Source organism: Henckelia pumila, chromosome 2, assembly GCF_033568475.1.
Source record: "Henckelia pumila isolate YLH828 chromosome 2, ASM3356847v2, whole genome shotgun sequence".
In the NCBI taxonomy this organism is placed as follows: Eukaryota; Viridiplantae; Streptophyta; class Magnoliopsida; order Lamiales; family Gesneriaceae; genus Henckelia; species Henckelia pumila.
This window is the reverse complement of record NC_133121.1, coordinates 55747323-55764392: the sequence shown is the minus strand read 5'-3', so window position 1 is coordinate 55764392 and position 17070 is coordinate 55747323. Positions and strand designations below refer to the sequence as shown.

The window sequence follows — 17070 nt, the reverse complement described above, 5'->3', positions numbered from 1 at the left end:
GTCGATAACAGAAACAAACATAACTCAAGCAGATCATGCTTTATTATTTAAATCACATAATCACGTAATTCAAATAATTATCAAACAATAAAGCATGCTCGCATGGAATTAAGTACACAGTTAAATAATTCAAACACATGCGAGGAGCCAATACACGCAGACTCGATCTATCCCGCTCACTCTAGTTCAACCAAGAATCTTAAAGCTCTCTGATACCACTTAATGTGAGACCTCGATTCTAAACATCTAATCTCGATAATTAAACAACAATTAGTCCAAACTAATATCCAATAATCAAAGCAAAAAAATTTTTTTTTTTTTAAACAGTGCTCCGCTCGATCGGTAAGATCTTACCGATCGAGCGAGCCAAAAAATTAAATGGTTCTGCCCGAGAAAACCAGCCCTCGCTCGATCCGCAAGATCTTGCGGATCGAGCGAGCCACAAAATTTAAAACAGAGAACTGCAACGCTTGCCCTCGCTCGATCGGTGATATTCTACTGATCGAGCGGCGACAGAAACAGGGCAAAAAATAACAGAATTCATGCTAGAAACTTGAGTCCAAAACCCACAAAATAATATCATGCATTGCAATCACAAGTTCTCCAACTAATACATGAAGTTCTAGGGTTACACAAACATTCAAAAGTAATGGATTGTAATGACAATCTTTAAACACAGCTCGCATAATCAATACAACAACAAAACGAAGTTCGATATCTAAACATGTTCCAATACAACTAGGTAGACATGCTGACACGACTTTCTAAACCGAGTCTCACTACTAGCTCTCCCTCTTGCTGCTAGCCAGGCCTACGCTGACTTGGTCCTGCCCCACCTGTTGCCAAGTACACATACAAAACAAAGCAACAGCCGGATAATCGGTGAGAAAGATAATCCCAGTAAAAGCAACATAGCAAGTAATAAATTCAATAAACATGCTTTCAAGGTAACAAGTAATCAATGTTAACGTAATTAATGCATGTCTTTAAAACGGGTTATCAAATCTGATAAATGAGGGATTGCTGCTGTGCTTTTGGGATCCCAAGGATGAGATCACGTAACAACTCACCGACTCTCCCAATCGAGGTGGTGCCACGTATCCCACTCCTCTAGACTTTGAGCAACCATAATGAGTATTCTAGCACTAGGCGAAAGGACTACGACCTAGGCCACTCAATCATAGTTCCCAAACGTCTAAAACAAAAAGGGCGGTTCTGCCCGCTGTAAACAAAGTAGGCTCAAGATGAATGCATAGCATAAATATAAGCAAAATCACATAACGAAACTCAATCAACCAACAAATACAAGTTCCACATGCTAGAACAAGTATTGAAGCAATATGTGATTTGAAAGGGAAAACTCGAGAACCAACTGTCCCGAGTATGCTATCCCGCGACGATGACTTCTTTTACCTTTCAAGGTAAGTAGCTCCAACTCTGGAAACGCTACAACAAAAGATTGTATCAACATATATACAACCTAAAAACAAACGACGGTTCAAAGAAAACTCTTTACCGATATTCGTCCAACTCTTAACGAACAAAACGCTGTTAACTCTGGCTTGACAAACTCCAAACGAATCTGTCCAGATGAAATACAAGATCAATAACCAAGATCAACTTACAATTCGAGTTCAACAACTTAAAAAACGGTTCAAATCTTCAAAACTCAAACCGACGGCATAACGGCTATAAACTGAACAAACCGTAAATGCAGACAGCAGTTCAATACTGATATAACCTCATAACAATGCTAAGACAACCAAAACAAGGCAATCCCAACAAATCTCAAATCACAATTTTTGAAAATGGCTTCCAAAAATCATAAAAATTCCGAACATCGCTCAAATTCAAAACCGACAGATAATAAACGATCAGAACTCTGTAGAGAACAACATACTCGAATCTAGAACGATTCTAACAACATCCAAAAACTAGAATGTATCTGATCGTAGAAAAACTTACGATAGAACGAAGCTCTCGCAGCCGTGATCGCTAAACTGCCTTCAGAAATAATTTCCAACGGCCGGATCGAGCTCGGACTGAATTCTGGAAGCTCAAAAGCTCCAAGAGGCGTCTTCAATGGAGTTTAGCCGATGGAAGGGAAGGAGAGAAAGGATAAGAGACTTAGTCAAATGAATTCTAAGTGTAGATAATATATAAATCTCTAAATTTGCGTTTTAGTCCCTGAAATTTCCAAAATTTGCAAAAAGGACCTTGATCAAAATCAAATCGGATCGTGAACTCTGAATTCTCCGATTAACTCAAATAAACTCATTTAAGATAAAAATGGGGCGTTACACACAATTTCACACCAATTCCTATCTTTCTCTCTCGGTTTCAGCCTAGTTTTAGGAGTTTAGGAGTGATTCCGTCCTTCCTAGGCTTGGTCCGGAGGTTGGCGAGGCACTCCAGGGTTGCTGCGGAGTGGTGCCCAGGTTCTGGGGCAATCTTCATCAGCAGGCTGACGACGAACGCAGGTATAGCTTTGACTCCTTATAGTAAATAGGGAGTATGCTATATCGCAGTTAAGGTTTTAGAATATTGTTATAATGCATGAGTATTTTTGCATTGTAGTGCGGATTATAGGCTTGAACTTTAGAGCTGGTATAGCTTGCCTAGTAGAACTAAGGTACGTAAGTACAGACTAAGATAGCCAGCTGAATATACATGTTTATGTGTTGCATAATTATGTGTTGCATTATTATCTGTCATAATATGCATGATTTACTGTTCATGATTTGTATGCGGCATTTGCATACCATGTTGAGCCTGTTATCCTTTTGAGATAACCAGTTGTTCTAGAGTCGCTCAGCCTTAGGGTTGTTGTTATTAAATGATCGGGTACCGTGTGACACCCACTGGACCGATGGGGCAGCGTGTACGGTTTTTACCCAGGACGGTGATAGTCCAAGATCGGGTTCAATATGTGTGGCACCCATTGGATCTTCGGAGCAGCGTGCGCATATTGGAGGCGCCTATGAACTGAGCATGATTTTCCAGATATGATCCCAGTTACCCAGATCATTCATAGTTCATGTTGCATGCATCATATAGACCTGTATATTCAATACTTTACGTAATGGGCGTTAGCGCTCACGTCCCTGCTTTTATCTCGGACACCCCATTCGACGGGGCTGGTTTTGCAGGTGGACCGGGAGCGAGATCAGTAGTTGATCGGTGACCAGGGCTTGGTAGCAAGGGTCAACAAAGGATTTTTAGATTAAGATTTTATTCGGTATATATTCGATTTTGTTGTATCAAGATTTATTTATCTTGGAATTGTTTATCTTTAAGATTTTTTGCTGTAATTTCTCTGATTATGTTTAATTAAGTTAAATGCATGCTTAAGTTCTGATTAGTAGGTGATCACGGCGCGGGTCACTACATTTATGGTATCAGAGCATGCATAGTAATCTTGGGAACTAGATTATTGGAATTGAGTTTAACCTTTAATCATCGTGTAGATGGCGGGTCATGGTGACGAGAGTAGTCAAGGCAGCATAGGTGGACGCTGGGGTGATCAGGACGATCGAGAGCATCGTCGGGGCCGTCATCACCATCGCCATGATGATCACAAGTGTTTCAGCATGCATAGGTTTATGCAGATGGGTCCGAAGCCTTTTGTCGGAGGAGAGTCACCGAAGGATGCGGGAAACTGGCTACGACGTATGGAAGTTTGTTTCCGGGTGTTCCGATGCACTGAGGAGCAGCGGATGGAGACTCTTGATTTCCTGGTCGAAGGACGAGCTCGGAAGTGGTGGGATTCTACTTCTGCGCCTTTTATTGTAGCCCGAGGAGTTGCTACCTGGGATGAGTTCTGCACGGCTTTTCATAAGCTGTATTTTCCTCCTGCTCTCCGACAGACGAAGACAAGTGAGTTGCTGGGTTTGCGGCAGGGATCAATGTCGATTGAGGAGTAGGAGTTGAATTTCTTTGAGTTGTTGCCTTATTGCCCCCAGATTTTCGATAGTTCAGAGGCGAAGTATAATCTGTTCCTCCAAGGCCTTAATCTAGAGATTCATGACCGAGTTGCTGTGGGAGATGACATGAATTACGAGGGTTTAGTGAGTTGATGTCACCAGGCAGAGGACAGCATTCGACGCAACAGGTCATTTATCTCGTCAAGACCCACGAGTTATTTGGGTCCCCGTACTCAGTCGTTTAAGAAATCCGGATCTTCTTCATCTACAGGATCTGGTGAGACTCGTTAGTCGGGCAAGAAAAAGTTGCAGTGTGATCATTGTGGGAGAGATCATCCCACTGAGAATTGTTGAGCCGCTGCTGGAGCTTGTTTCATCTGTGGAAGTGTTGATCACTTCAAGAGAGATTGTCCCAAGCGTAGCGGACAGAGGGGACAAGCATCTAGGATGGGATCTCAGGTGAGTAGACAGTCTGAGGCATCAGTGCAGCAGAGGACCCAGAGTAGGCATCATGGAGATGGTCAACAGTCTCGGATGCAGGGTCTGATTTATGCTTTGCAGGGATCTCAGATGCAGTCAGAAAAGAATGATGACACTCAGAATGATTTTGACGGATGATGTATTTGAGTATTCCGTTTGATAATTCTGTTTTGTGATAACAGAATGTTAATAAGTTGTATTCTGACAATTATGTGGATTTATGATTTGGGAATTTTCTAAATTTAAATTCCATGTATTTTCTGATCAATATTCAACTGTGTTGAATTAGTTGATATTTGCATAACCAAGGATTAGAGTTGTGCTAGTTTTCAGATGATCAGTTCTAGGATTTTTCCTTTGATTCAAAAAGTCAGTGATTTGACATAGTGCCAGAGTTGACTTGTTTCCTCAGATACTCAGTGTTTGAGTAATTGTTTATTGATGATGGATTTTCATCATACTTTTAGTGATGCATTATACCAGGTGCTGAGAACTGTGCTGGATTGTTCAAAGACGGGATAGGAAGCGCGGCCTACGCCGGTGTTTTCTGGGAGGTTTATTCCAAATAGGCTATTGGGGGAGGCTACCCGAGTCTTGATATTTTGCGCAGTTATAGCAAGGGGTATAATTACCAAAAGGAATATTCTTATGAATTTTATATTGGTACTGGATTAGTGCCAAGATAATTGAAAGTTATCGTCTGACTTTCTCAGAGATACAGATTTTAGTTTCCGTTGACAGAATGGTCTTGGAAAGGATTCTTTGACAAGAGTACATTCTGGATGGAAAGTTTTCGCAGGTGGTACTGGGGAAGAACCAGGAGATTCGATCAGTATAGTCTGGCCTTAGTAGAGTTTTAGATAGTGATCGGGGATATGATCAGCATGGTGATTTGGGTTTTTTATTAAGTGATTGTAAGACTTATTTGGGTGGTTTTTCCATGAGATTAGAGATATGATTTTGAGTTGTCAAGTGATTACAATTTTTCATCAGGACACAGTGATGATTGATAATGAGAGAATAAAGAACGTGTTGTTCTTATTCAAGTCCATATCGGTACTTAATATGTTTATTCAGTATTTTACTGCATTCAGTACTTAAGATTGTTCGAGAACGAAATATCTTAAGTAGGGGGAGAATGTAGTAGCCCGGTTTCATTTTACAAGATTAGATGATTTTAAACATGTTAGAAAATGACATATAATTTTAAAAGTGTCAAAACATGTTTAAGGAGTCCTTATTTGGTTAAAATAAGTGGAAAATCAGATCCGGAACGTCCGAAAATGGTAGGGTAAGTCCCGGGGGTCCAAAACCAGTTCGGAAGCACCCAAAAACAGTTCGGAAGAAGCGGTTCGATCGGAGCTTCCGAACCAGTTCGGAGCTTCCGATCAGTTTGGAGCTTCCGATCCCTGTCCAGTGCCAAGTGTCTTCGAGGATTGAACATGTAGCTGCAGGTGGAGATCGGAGCTTTCGATCCTACGATCGGAGCTTCCGATCGTGGCCTATAAATATGGGTTTCGAGGGCCACAATTTCACACCAATTCCTATCTTTCTCTCTCGGTTTCAGACTAGTTTTAGGAGTTTAGGAGTGATTCCATCCTTCCTAGGCTTGGTCCGGAGGTTGGCGAGGCGCTCCAGGGTTGCTGCGAAGTGGTGCCCAAGTTCTGGGGCAATCGTCATCAGCGGGCTGACGACGGACGCATGTATAGCTTTGACTCCTTATAGTAAATAGGGAGTATGCTATAGCGCAGTTAAGGTTTTAGAATATTGTTATAATGCATGAGTATTTTTGCATTGTAGTGCGGATTATAGGCTTGGACTTTAGAGCTGGTATAGCTTGCCTAGTAGAACTAAGGTACGTAAGTACAGACTAAGATAGCCAGATGAATATACATATTTATGTGTTGCATAATTATGTGTTGCATTATTATCTGTCATAATATGCATGATTTACTGTTCATGATTTGTATGCGGCATTTGCATACCATGTTGAGCCTGTTATCCTTTTGAGATAACCAGTTGTTCTAGAGTCGCTCAGCCCTAGGGTTGTTGTTATTAAACGATCGGGTACCGTGTGACACCTACTAGACTGACGGGGCAGCGTGTACGGTTTTTACCCAGGACGGTGATAGTCCAAGATCGGGTTCAGTATGTGTGGCACCCACTGGATCTTCGGAGCAGCGTGCGCATACTGGAAGCGCCTATGAACTGAGCATGATTTTCCAGATATGATCCCAGTTACCCAGATCATTCATAGTTCATGTTGCATGCATCATATAGACCTGTATATTCAATACTTTACGTACTGGGCGTTAGCGCTCACGTCCCTGCTTATATCTTGGACACCTTATTCGACGGGGCAGGTTTTGCAGGTGGACTAGGAGCGAGATCAGTAGTTGATCGGTGACCAGGGCTTGGTAGCAAGTGTCATCAGAGGATTTCTAGATTAAGATTTTATTCGGTATATATTCGATTTGGTTGTATCAAGATTTATTTATCTTGGAATTGTTTATCTTTAAGATTTTCCGCTGTTATTTCTCTGATTATGTTTAATTAAGTTAAATGCATGCTTAAGTTCTGATTAGTAGGTGATCACGGCGCGGGTCACTACAACCCCAATCCAATTTTGAAATTAACAAAGCAAAAACTGATACTCCTAGTATATATGTTAACTGAATAGATACGGTACACAACTCATTTGAATTACAATGATTTACACTTAAATACTTAACAAAAATATGATCCTTCAATTATCAGATATATAACTTGTAAAGTGTGCTTTTAATTCTTCAATCAGTTTAGCTTGAGAGCGTTTGAATTTCAGTTGAGCTGAAAGCATGTAGATTGCTTGAAAATTATCGAAGGTTGGAGCTCCTTCCCTCAACTGATCCTGGTATTCTATTTATAGACTAACTCTAAAACAGTCACTAAATTCAAAGTTGATTTTGCTTATGACGTCTCGAATTTCTCACTCATCCTTATGAAAATATAAAATGCAGAATACTTTTTCATTTTTGTAAAACATGCATTGTGCTTGTAACTATAATAAACCGTGCATAAAATTAAATTCAATCAAACGAATCAAAATCTCATGGCTCAACACATGTACAAAAATCTTTTTGAACATAACAATGCTAACGCATACATGAATACCAGAATTAGCTTTCACATGCAACCTGAACCTCTTTTACCTGTAGGCAACGATTCTGCAGATTTGGGCTTGTCCTCCATCTTCTTGTCAGTGCTAGGTTGCAATGTCTCCTCACCATCCACATTCTCTTCTCCTCCTTCAGCTTGTGACCTTGTAACTACCATGATAGAATTCATAGCTCTTGGATTTTTTTCAGTATTTCTAGGCAACGCTCCTGTTGGCCTAGTTGACAGTTGTGTTGCTATCTGGCTCATCTGTGTTTCTAACTTTTGCAGCATCGCTTCCTGATTTTGCAACTGAGTCTCAGTACCAACAACATACTTCATCATGATCTCCTCAAAACTTGGCTTCTTCTCCACTGGTTTGGAATTAGTGGCCGAATTCTCTGCATGTTTTCATGAAAATTTGGGATGATTTTTCCAGCCAGGATTGTATGTATTGCTGTAGGGGTTGTACGGCTGCCTTCCTTGGTTACCCACGAAATTGGCTGCATCCACCTCAAACAACTGCTGCTCTTCGGGCATGTTCACCTGTACTTGATTTGTTGGTGATGTCTGCATAAGTGACATTTGATGTGTAAGAGCATCAATCTTCGCATTCAGAGATGCCAATGCGTCGACCTCCAATACACAAGCTTTCTTCTCCTTTTTTCAAATCCAGCCATCCTACATTACTTTCTGCCATATTTTCAATGATATCCCATGCGTCTGTTGGTGTGGCGCCTAAAATCCAATCCACTAAATCGCATGTATTAAATCAAATAAATATTAGGATTATTATTTTTAGGTTTAATTAATTTAAATTCATTATGTGAATTTTGAGTTAATAAAATATTTTATTATTTATTCAAATAATTTTTATTGTACTAACTATTTAATTAATATTTTTAATTGTTTAAGTTTATTTGTCAAAATAATTTTTATTGTGAAATTTAATTGTTTTAATATTTTAAAGGTTTAAGCTTGCATATTTAAATTATTTTTAATTTTAATTATTTAGTTTATTATTTTAAATGATTTTAACTGTTTAGCTTAATTATTTAAATATTTTCGATTGTCTAGCTTGTTTATTTGAAATAACTTTAGTTTAGCAGTTAGTTATTTTAAATTATTTTAAATGTCTAGCTTATTTATTTAAATACTTTTTAGTTGTCCAAATCATTTTAAAGATTTTTATTTTCGCTTGAGTATTTATTTAAAATACTTTTAAACGTTAGTTTAGTTTGTTTAAAATTATTTTAATCGCTCTTCTTGTTATTTAAATATTTTACTCGTTGTCGTGACATCAGAATATTTAAATTGTTTAATTCTTAAAATTTTCAAACTTTGAGCATTTTCTATAATTTGGACCTGACACTTTTACACACACTATTTAAAATACTACCTATTATATATTCTGCATTATATTTCTTGCGCACTAAAAAAATAAGTTGTGGCTCGGCCCGTTAAAGAATTATCTCAGCCCATTAAGGGATTTTCCCTAGCTATCCCCTAGCCCACCTCTTCGGCCCATTAAAAGGGATTCTCAGCCCAATATCTCACGGCCCTGAAAGATTTCCCCCTTCTCCAACATCAGACGCGATCCCTCTCATTTCTTCCTCCTCATTTCTCACGCTCAAGGGATTGGCAACTTCTATCTCTTCTCCTTCAACCTTCGGCCGCCGCTAGCAACCCCATTTCCGGTGAAGCATCTCCCCAGGCAAGCTAGTCGAGCTTCATCATCCTTTTTCCCAGCTCGTTTGCAGCAGCCGAGATCCCCTCCCTCATTTTCCGATTCTCAGTAACGTGAGGCAAGATTATGGGTTTCTTTATCCATCATGTAGATTATTATATATTGTGTGTTTGCATTTCGAAATCCTTTTTAAATCTTAAGAACACGTTCGAAAATTTCAGTCAAAATTTAATGCCCTGTTCGATCCGTTTTCTTTTTTTTTTTTTCTGCCGTGATTTGTCATTCATTCATGCTTGAGAAAATGTGATATTATGGTTTCTTGATGAAGATTGGATTGAAAATGAGTTTGAAATGGTGCTAGGCAGTTAACGTTTTATTCAAGAATTTATGTCTTGTATTTCAAAAATTTCAGGTTTCTTTTTATAGCATGATGGTTTGAAAATTTCATGATATTGTTTGTGTTGATTTGGATGGTGGATTAGGGGCTACCATGGGTGAAATGTAGTTCACATGGTAGTGTTTAGAATGGCTTGAATTTGGGTTGTTAGATGGGGTGAGGACCATTCGATCTTGAGGAGGAATTGGGATCGGTTTTGGGGTGTTGAGGGGCTGCCATTCTTAAGTATAGTTGAGATGGTTTGGGGCAAGGTCTAAGGGGTTTGGATAAGCCTACGTGTTGATCTTGATCCTAGGATAGTGGCTTGGAACTTGGGGGACAAATAGATAAGTTTTTGGATTGGTTAAAATAGATAGGAATGAGCAGAATTTTTGACTATGTTGGGCTGCCCGAAAACGAGTGTTTAAAAGGGGGTTAAAATCATAATTTTGTTAAGGGCTCGAGTCTGGATTTAGGGAAGGGCTCAGAGCTGGTGGTATCTTAGGATGTTAAGGAAACAACGTTTCAAGCGGAATTCAATTCGGTTGAGTTTTCCTTAAGTTCTAAGCATTTGATCTAAGAGGTGCAGAATTTTGGGTGTTTAAGTTGCTGTCCGGAATTTAATGTTTAAAACAGGGTTAAATTCATATTTTGGTTAAGGGCTCGGGTCTGGAATTAGCCAAAGACGTTAGGAATATGTCGGTTCAAGCGAGAAGTAATTTGGTTAAGTTTTGGTTGAGTTCTAGGTTATTTAACTATGAGGTGCAGAATTTTTAACTTGTGAGCTGCTGTCCGGAATTTAATTTTCATAAAATGGTTTGGTTAGGAATAATACCCAGAAGATGACTTCTTTAATTAGTTCTAAGTGCGAGGGAGTCGTGGTTTCAAGCGAAATCCTTTTTGAATAAGAAATGAGTGAGTTATATGTTTTACGACGAACCGCTCAAATTGTTCTAAACGCAAATCTATGGATTAGACTCATATCCTTGGTCTGTCTCCTAAATCACCATCCCTGTGACGCCTAAAATTTCCATAATTTGAGTTTTGTGCCTAAACCTTTTTTAATATTTATAATTTTTAATTTTTGGTATTTAATTGCTTAAATCAGTTTTAAATTTTATATTATTTAATTATTTTAAATTTTCGATGTCAGTCGCTTTTAAATTTAATTTTCCCATGCTCTTGAGCTATTTCTTTTAAATCTCTGCGAGGGTTAGTATTTTAATTTTCGGACTATCGAATTCGATATTTTATTTTGATTTGGGAAATCCGAATGTGTATTTTGGTGCGAACTAATTTAGGAATGTAAAGTTATCACCTTAGTTTAGCACTTTAAATTTTAATTGACACTTTTTACCTAGGTTTGGATTTAACCCTAGATTTTATATCACACACACACACACTAATACCTAAACACATGCACACCTCCTCGCTCACACACTCACACACCGAGCAGCCGATTCCCTGTTTCTTCAAGGGAGCTCGGCATCTTCGATTCTTCACAGGAAAACTTCGAGTTTCGATTTCTTCTCCAGAAATTCGTTCCACGCCCTGCTAGGAGTGAAGCATGAGCTCGATTTCCTTTGTATCTTCCCATTCCATTCCATCTCTATTTTGGGTTCATCGATTTTCTTGCCTATTCTAGCTAGGCAAGATTGTGGTTCATTCCTCGCATTTTATATACGATTATTGTGTGTTGCATTTGATGTTATATGTTGCATTTCCCCATTTTTGATTTTTTTTAAGAAATGGAATGATGAATGCGTGCCCTGTGTGTTCCTTCTCATAACCGAAGGTTCCTGCCTGGGGAATTTTTTATTTTTATTTGGATATTACGTGTGGATTAATGGATTTTAACAGTCTTGGATTGATTAGTAAGTGTGCTTAGCCTCTGTTTCGAAAATGGCAGTTCCATGCTTTCTGATTTCGATCTCTTTTTTGTATTCGTTGATGGTGTGATGATGTAGGGGCTACCACGGGTGATATGTAGTTCAGTGGTAGCAATAGAATGAGTCGGATGTGATTACAGATTGGTAGAGGGGTTGTTCGAAATTTTGTAGTGACTTAGGGGATGTGATGGGTTGCCCGGGAATGAGTATTAGCGAAGGGTTATGGAGATTGTTAAGGTGTTTTTGGATGAGCCTAGATGTTGGCATTGATGTTAGGATAGTGGTTTGAGGATTGTGGGACAATTCGATAGGCTTTGAGTTGAATTTGAGAAAGTGATGTTGAGCAGATTTTTGGGGACTTCTTGGCTGTCCAAAATTGTGAAGTTTAAAAGCAGGTTAGAGGCTGGATTTCGGAGAGGGGTTTTGGGCTGGTGGTACCTTATAATGTTAGGGAAATAGACGTTTCGAACGGAGTACAATAGTGGGCAGTTTTCCCTAAGTTTCAAGCCTTGGGAAGGGATAGAATTTTGAAGACGTGTTGCTGTCCGGGTTTGAGCATTATAAATAGTGTTGAGATCAAAATTTGGGTAAAGGCTCGGGACTGGGAGTAGTTTATAAGATTTTAGGGCGTATCGCTTCATTTACCTAAGTGCTTTAACCATGGGTTAGATTTCCCGCCCTTGGAACTCCCCTACATCATCATCGGTCATTCACCATCAAGTCCTTTGCATGTTTATTGAGTCATTATCTTCGTAAACTTTACATCAACATGTGAATGCTAAGTCTCAAATTCAATAAAGGAAAGAATTATTTTTGAACGAAGTGAGATGGTTGTGACTACATATTCATGTGTTCGTGTGGGGCTGAAAGACGTTTTGGCCTCTCTTACCAAATCATTATGGGTTTTCTTACCTTAGCATGTGTTTGTGTGGGGCCGGAGCTATTCTGGTCTCCCTTACCATTATAGGGCAAGATCGAGTTGGGTTTCATCTCGACCTCCTTGCGGCATTGTGCACTATAGCCATGATCATGATCGCAATCTCAGAGTCACAATTTATGGATCGGAGTTCACTCAAAATTCATATGACCATGTTCAGTACATTTTATTTTATTCATTGAGTTTTTTGACTTAGGCTTGCACATGTCACATTCATGCATTTATTCTTTATACATGTTCATTACTTTTAAGTTCAGGGGCACTAACGATTATTTTGTTACGCACTATTTTAAATTCTTTGTGTGCTTGTACCTATGTAGTACTCGTTACCCCCCCCCCCCATAGTCTTGCTGGGTCTTTTAGACTCACCCAACTTCTTCCTACTTTCAGGTGAGGACGAGTATCAGTGGACTGAGGGGTAGGATCCCCTGGGTGAGGTTCCCGGAGGCGCAGTCCTCTGACCGTGGCTCCATTTATTTTTTCGTTGTGTCTCTTCAGTTTGAGTGTCTGTAATAAATTACATTTCTACTTTCTTGTTTTATTGGTAGCAGGATGTGTTTCCCTGCGTAAAAACATTTGTCTTGTATCGCTTTTACTTTTGGTTGCCCGGTGTGGCACTCAGCTGTCATGTTACTTTGCTTTTGGAGCTTGTTGGATGTTTGGGAGATTTTATTCAAAATATTTTGAACTGCTGTCTGCGTTTGGGGGTTTGTTCTATAAACAAACGGGTCATGCCGAAATTTTTAGTAAATTTTTAAAAACCCGCGTTTTATTCTCTTTTATTTATTTGAGTAGTAGTAGCTAGTCGTTTTAGTTGGTATCAGAGCACGGTCTTGGTTTGGTCTGTGCCTACTACCGGTTGCCGAAACTCAAGGGGATCTCGCCTCAAAGTCTGTAAGATTTAAGTGCATTTATTACTATTTGTTTAAGTTCATTTCCGCTTATTCTTTTAATTTTCGAGCTTGTAAAAGTTTAAGGAAAATCTTTTCTAAGGCATGAAATTTGAATGTGGGAATTTGAACTTGCGTACAGATGGCCACTCGTCGTGGACGTGCTCTGCAGCCACCGCCTCCTCCACCGCCGCCACCTCCACCAGCTGCGGATGTTGGGACGCAGGTGCTAGCGGGCTTAGCCCGTATCCTAGAGCAACATGTGGACGCTCCGAGGGCTGGACTTGGGACTGTTTATGAGCAGTTTAGGAAGATGAATCCGAAGGACTTTGCTGGCACCACTGATCCACTGGTAGCGGAGGGATGGATCCATTCGCTTGAGGTGATCTTCCGCTATATGCAGTTGGGAGACCCGGATCGAGTCCATTGTGATGTCTTTCACCTCCAGGATGGTGCTGCTCTCTGGTGGGATGGAGTTGAGAAGACAGTGGACACGGCTACCCTGCCTTGGGCAGAATTTAGGAGATTTTTCTTTAAAAAGTATTTCACTGCGGATGTGAGGGCCCATTTGAAGACGGAGTTTTTGAGCCTGCGACAGGGAGACCTATCAGTGGCTGAGTTTGTGGTGAAATTTGAGCGAGGTTGCCACTTTGTGCCTTTGATTGGGGATGATGAGGCGGAGAAGCTCCAGCACTTTATAGTAGGGCTACGACCCACTATCCGTCGAGATGTGCTCATGGCGAAGCCAGCTGACTATGCTTCGGCGCTCAGACGAGCTTTGAGGTCTGAGCAGACTTTGAAGGATATCAGCACTGAGGCGTAGAGTAAGAGGCCGCTACCATCTCATGGTTCACAGCAGCAGCATGGGAAGAGGCCATTCATTGGGTCGCAGTGTCAGCAGGGAACCTTTAGACCTCAGAGGCATCCAGCCCATAGGCCCCAGGGACATCATGCTCAGCGACCCCAAGGTCAGCAGGCACCGAGACCTGCTCCTCCCAAGACTGGGAGAAGCACGTATGCCCGAAATGCCATCGTGCTCATCATGGACAATGTCTGGCAGGTGCCGGAGTTTGTTATCGATGCAAAAAGCCAGGACACGTGGTTTCAGATTGTCCATTGCGCGCCATGCCGACTCAGGGGAGGGTGTTTGTGATGCAGGCCGAGGAGGCCGGTCCTGATACCACGCTCGTCACAGGTAATATTTAGAGCATTTAATTAAGGGTGATTCAATTGATTCATAGATGCAATTTTCGATTTTGAGCTTTTCTTTTTGGGAATGACTTGTTTTAGGTTGCATACTTTGTAGTAACCCGTATCCAGAATTAGCGATTAATGAGTATATTAATCGTGTAATCATGTTTAGATTAAGTAAAACATGATTCAGAAAATCCCGAATCGGTTAACGAAGTCAAAAAATGAATTCAGGACACTCAAAATAGCCGGGAAGGTCCCGAAGGTTCGGAGGGTTCGGAAGCTCCGAACCAAGTCAGGAGGCTTCGAACTGGATCGGAGGATCCGAACTCAGGATTGGAGGCTCCGAAGTGGATCGGAAGCTCCGAACTCAGGATCGGAGGCTCCGAAGTGGACGGAAGCTCCGTCGGTAAGATCGGACGTTTCGATCGAGACCAGGGCACGTGTCATCGCTGATGTCAGCAAGGTGACATCATGGCTGACGTAATATTGAGCGATCGGAAGCTCCGAAGATGGGATCGGAGGTTCCGATCGTGTTCGGACGTTCCGAACCGGGTTCGGAGGCTCCGAACTTTGTCTATAAATAGGGGGCCGAGATTTCATTTCAAAGTGCACCTTTCCCTCTCTTCTCTCTGATTCCTAAGCCTTCTAACTCAGATCTAGGGAGTTCTAGGCATCCTATTGGGAATCTGGAAGTGGCATAGTGATCCCGACGTAGAGGCGAAGATGTGCCTAAGTTTTGAGGCAATGGTCATCAGCGGGCTGACGACAAACGCAGGTATAGCTATGGTCTCCTTAATTTATTTATGAGTATGCAATAGCTTAATTATGGCTTTTAGAGGTAAATTATTGATGCATGGGTATTTGCATTGTAGAGCTGATATAGGCTTGGAACCTAGAGTAGGACTGCTAGGAACTTCCTGTAGTAAGGTACATAAGTACAGACTGAGATTGCCAGCGGGTTTTGCATGCTTATATGTTGCATTTGTGTGTCATATTATTATGCAGCATGTGCATATCATATTGTGCCTATCCATCTTGTGAGATGAGCCATGTAGGGCCGCTCAGCCCTGTCTGGACGGGTGATGTCTAGTGCCCAGTGACTGACGGGTCATGGGTAGTGAGCATCTGGGTACACATTCCACGTCCTGTATGAATGAGAAGTGTCGACAGGGTTTGCTCCTCGGGTTGTACCACTCATGTCCTAGGCGCCATTACTGAGCAGTTATATACAGTTATCCCAGATATGGATACCCTATCATTTGCATGCTTCATATTTGTATGTTTTACCCAGTGCTTTCGTATTGAGCTTAGAGCTCACGTCCAGTCTTTTCTGTGTACCTGGACACCCCATTCGATGGGGCAGGTGTAGGTGCAGGATTGAGTACCAGGAGCTTGGAGTAGCCAGTGACCAGTGAAGACAGCAGGATTAGCTGTAGGTTTTGCCTTTAGGGTTTATTTATTCGATTGGGTTATATAATAGAATTGATTTAACCGGTTGTATTCTTTTGATCTGTTTTTATTTAAGTCTTTCGCAGCGATTTATGTAATGCATGTTTAATTATGCTCTTAAACTCTGATTAGGTAGCGGATCCGGGTAGGGTCGCTACATGCTTCGTGTTAATTTGTCGTGTTGAAATAGATAATTTTGAGTATGGAATTCTTTGGCTTAGAATGAAACTAAGTAGGACTTGCCTTATTTGTTTTCAACCTTTCCGTGGTTGTAATCACCTTTAATGCAGGTAGAATTTTAGTAGCTGGTGTGGCCACTAGAGCCTTGTTAGACTCAGGGGCTACCCATTATTTCATATCGGAGGCTTTTACCCGCAAGCGGAGCATTGAGTGCGAGGATCTGATTGGTGGATTCACAGTGACCATCCGATCCGGGGAAGAACTGTCCACTAGGAGAATGGTGAGGAACCTTGAACTTCTTGTTGCAAGGGAAATCAGTAGTTGCAGACTTGATAGTATTGCCCATGCATGAGTTCGACTTGATTCTCGGGATGGATTGGATGACGAAGAACGCAGTGGTGATCGACTTTCAGCATAGGTTAGTTTTGGTCAGACCAGAGGGAGAGGAACCGTTTCAGTTTGAGGCTTCTAGGGGTTCGAGGAAGAAGAAGATCATATCTTTTATGCAAGCTAAGCATATGGTGCATGAAGGATGTGAGGCGTTCTTAGACAGCTTATCATTGACAGAGTTGCCAGTGCATCCAGACATCTCAGATGTGGACATTGTTAGGGATTTTGAGGAAGTTTTCCCAGACGATGTTGCGGGCATTCCTCCTGATAGAGAATTGGAGTTCTCTATCGACTTGGTACCCGGTACTGTGCCAATTTCTAAGGCACCGTACAGGTTGGCTCCTACGGAAATCAAAGAGTTAAAAGAGCAGATTCAAGAGTTGCTTGATAAGGGTTTCATACGCCCTAGTTTCTCTCCATGGGGTGCACCGGTCCTTTTTGTGAAGAAGAAGTACGGAAGCTTAAGGCTGTGTATAGACTATCGGGAGTTGAATGGGGTGATAGTGAAGAACAAGTACCCACTGCCCAGGATTGAGGACC

At 41.0% G+C, this 17070-nt stretch overlaps 1 protein-coding gene across 1 annotated transcript; it reads left to right on the top strand.

Annotated features, from left to right (window-relative positions):
* The first annotated feature begins 13459 nt into the window (after positions 1-13459).
* LOC140877634 (uncharacterized) lies at positions 13460-14140 on the top strand. Its single transcript, XM_073281171.1, has one exon. It carries the CDS (start codon positions 13460-13462, stop codon positions 14138-14140), a length of 681 nt encoding a protein of 226 aa, XP_073137272.1.
* Positions 14141-17070: the final 2930 nt, after the last annotated feature.

Coding starts and splice junctions, on each gene's coding strand:
- LOC140877634 (XM_073281171.1), top strand. CDS start 13,460: ATGGCCACTCGTCGTGGACGTGCTCTGCAGCCACCGCCTCCTCCACCG.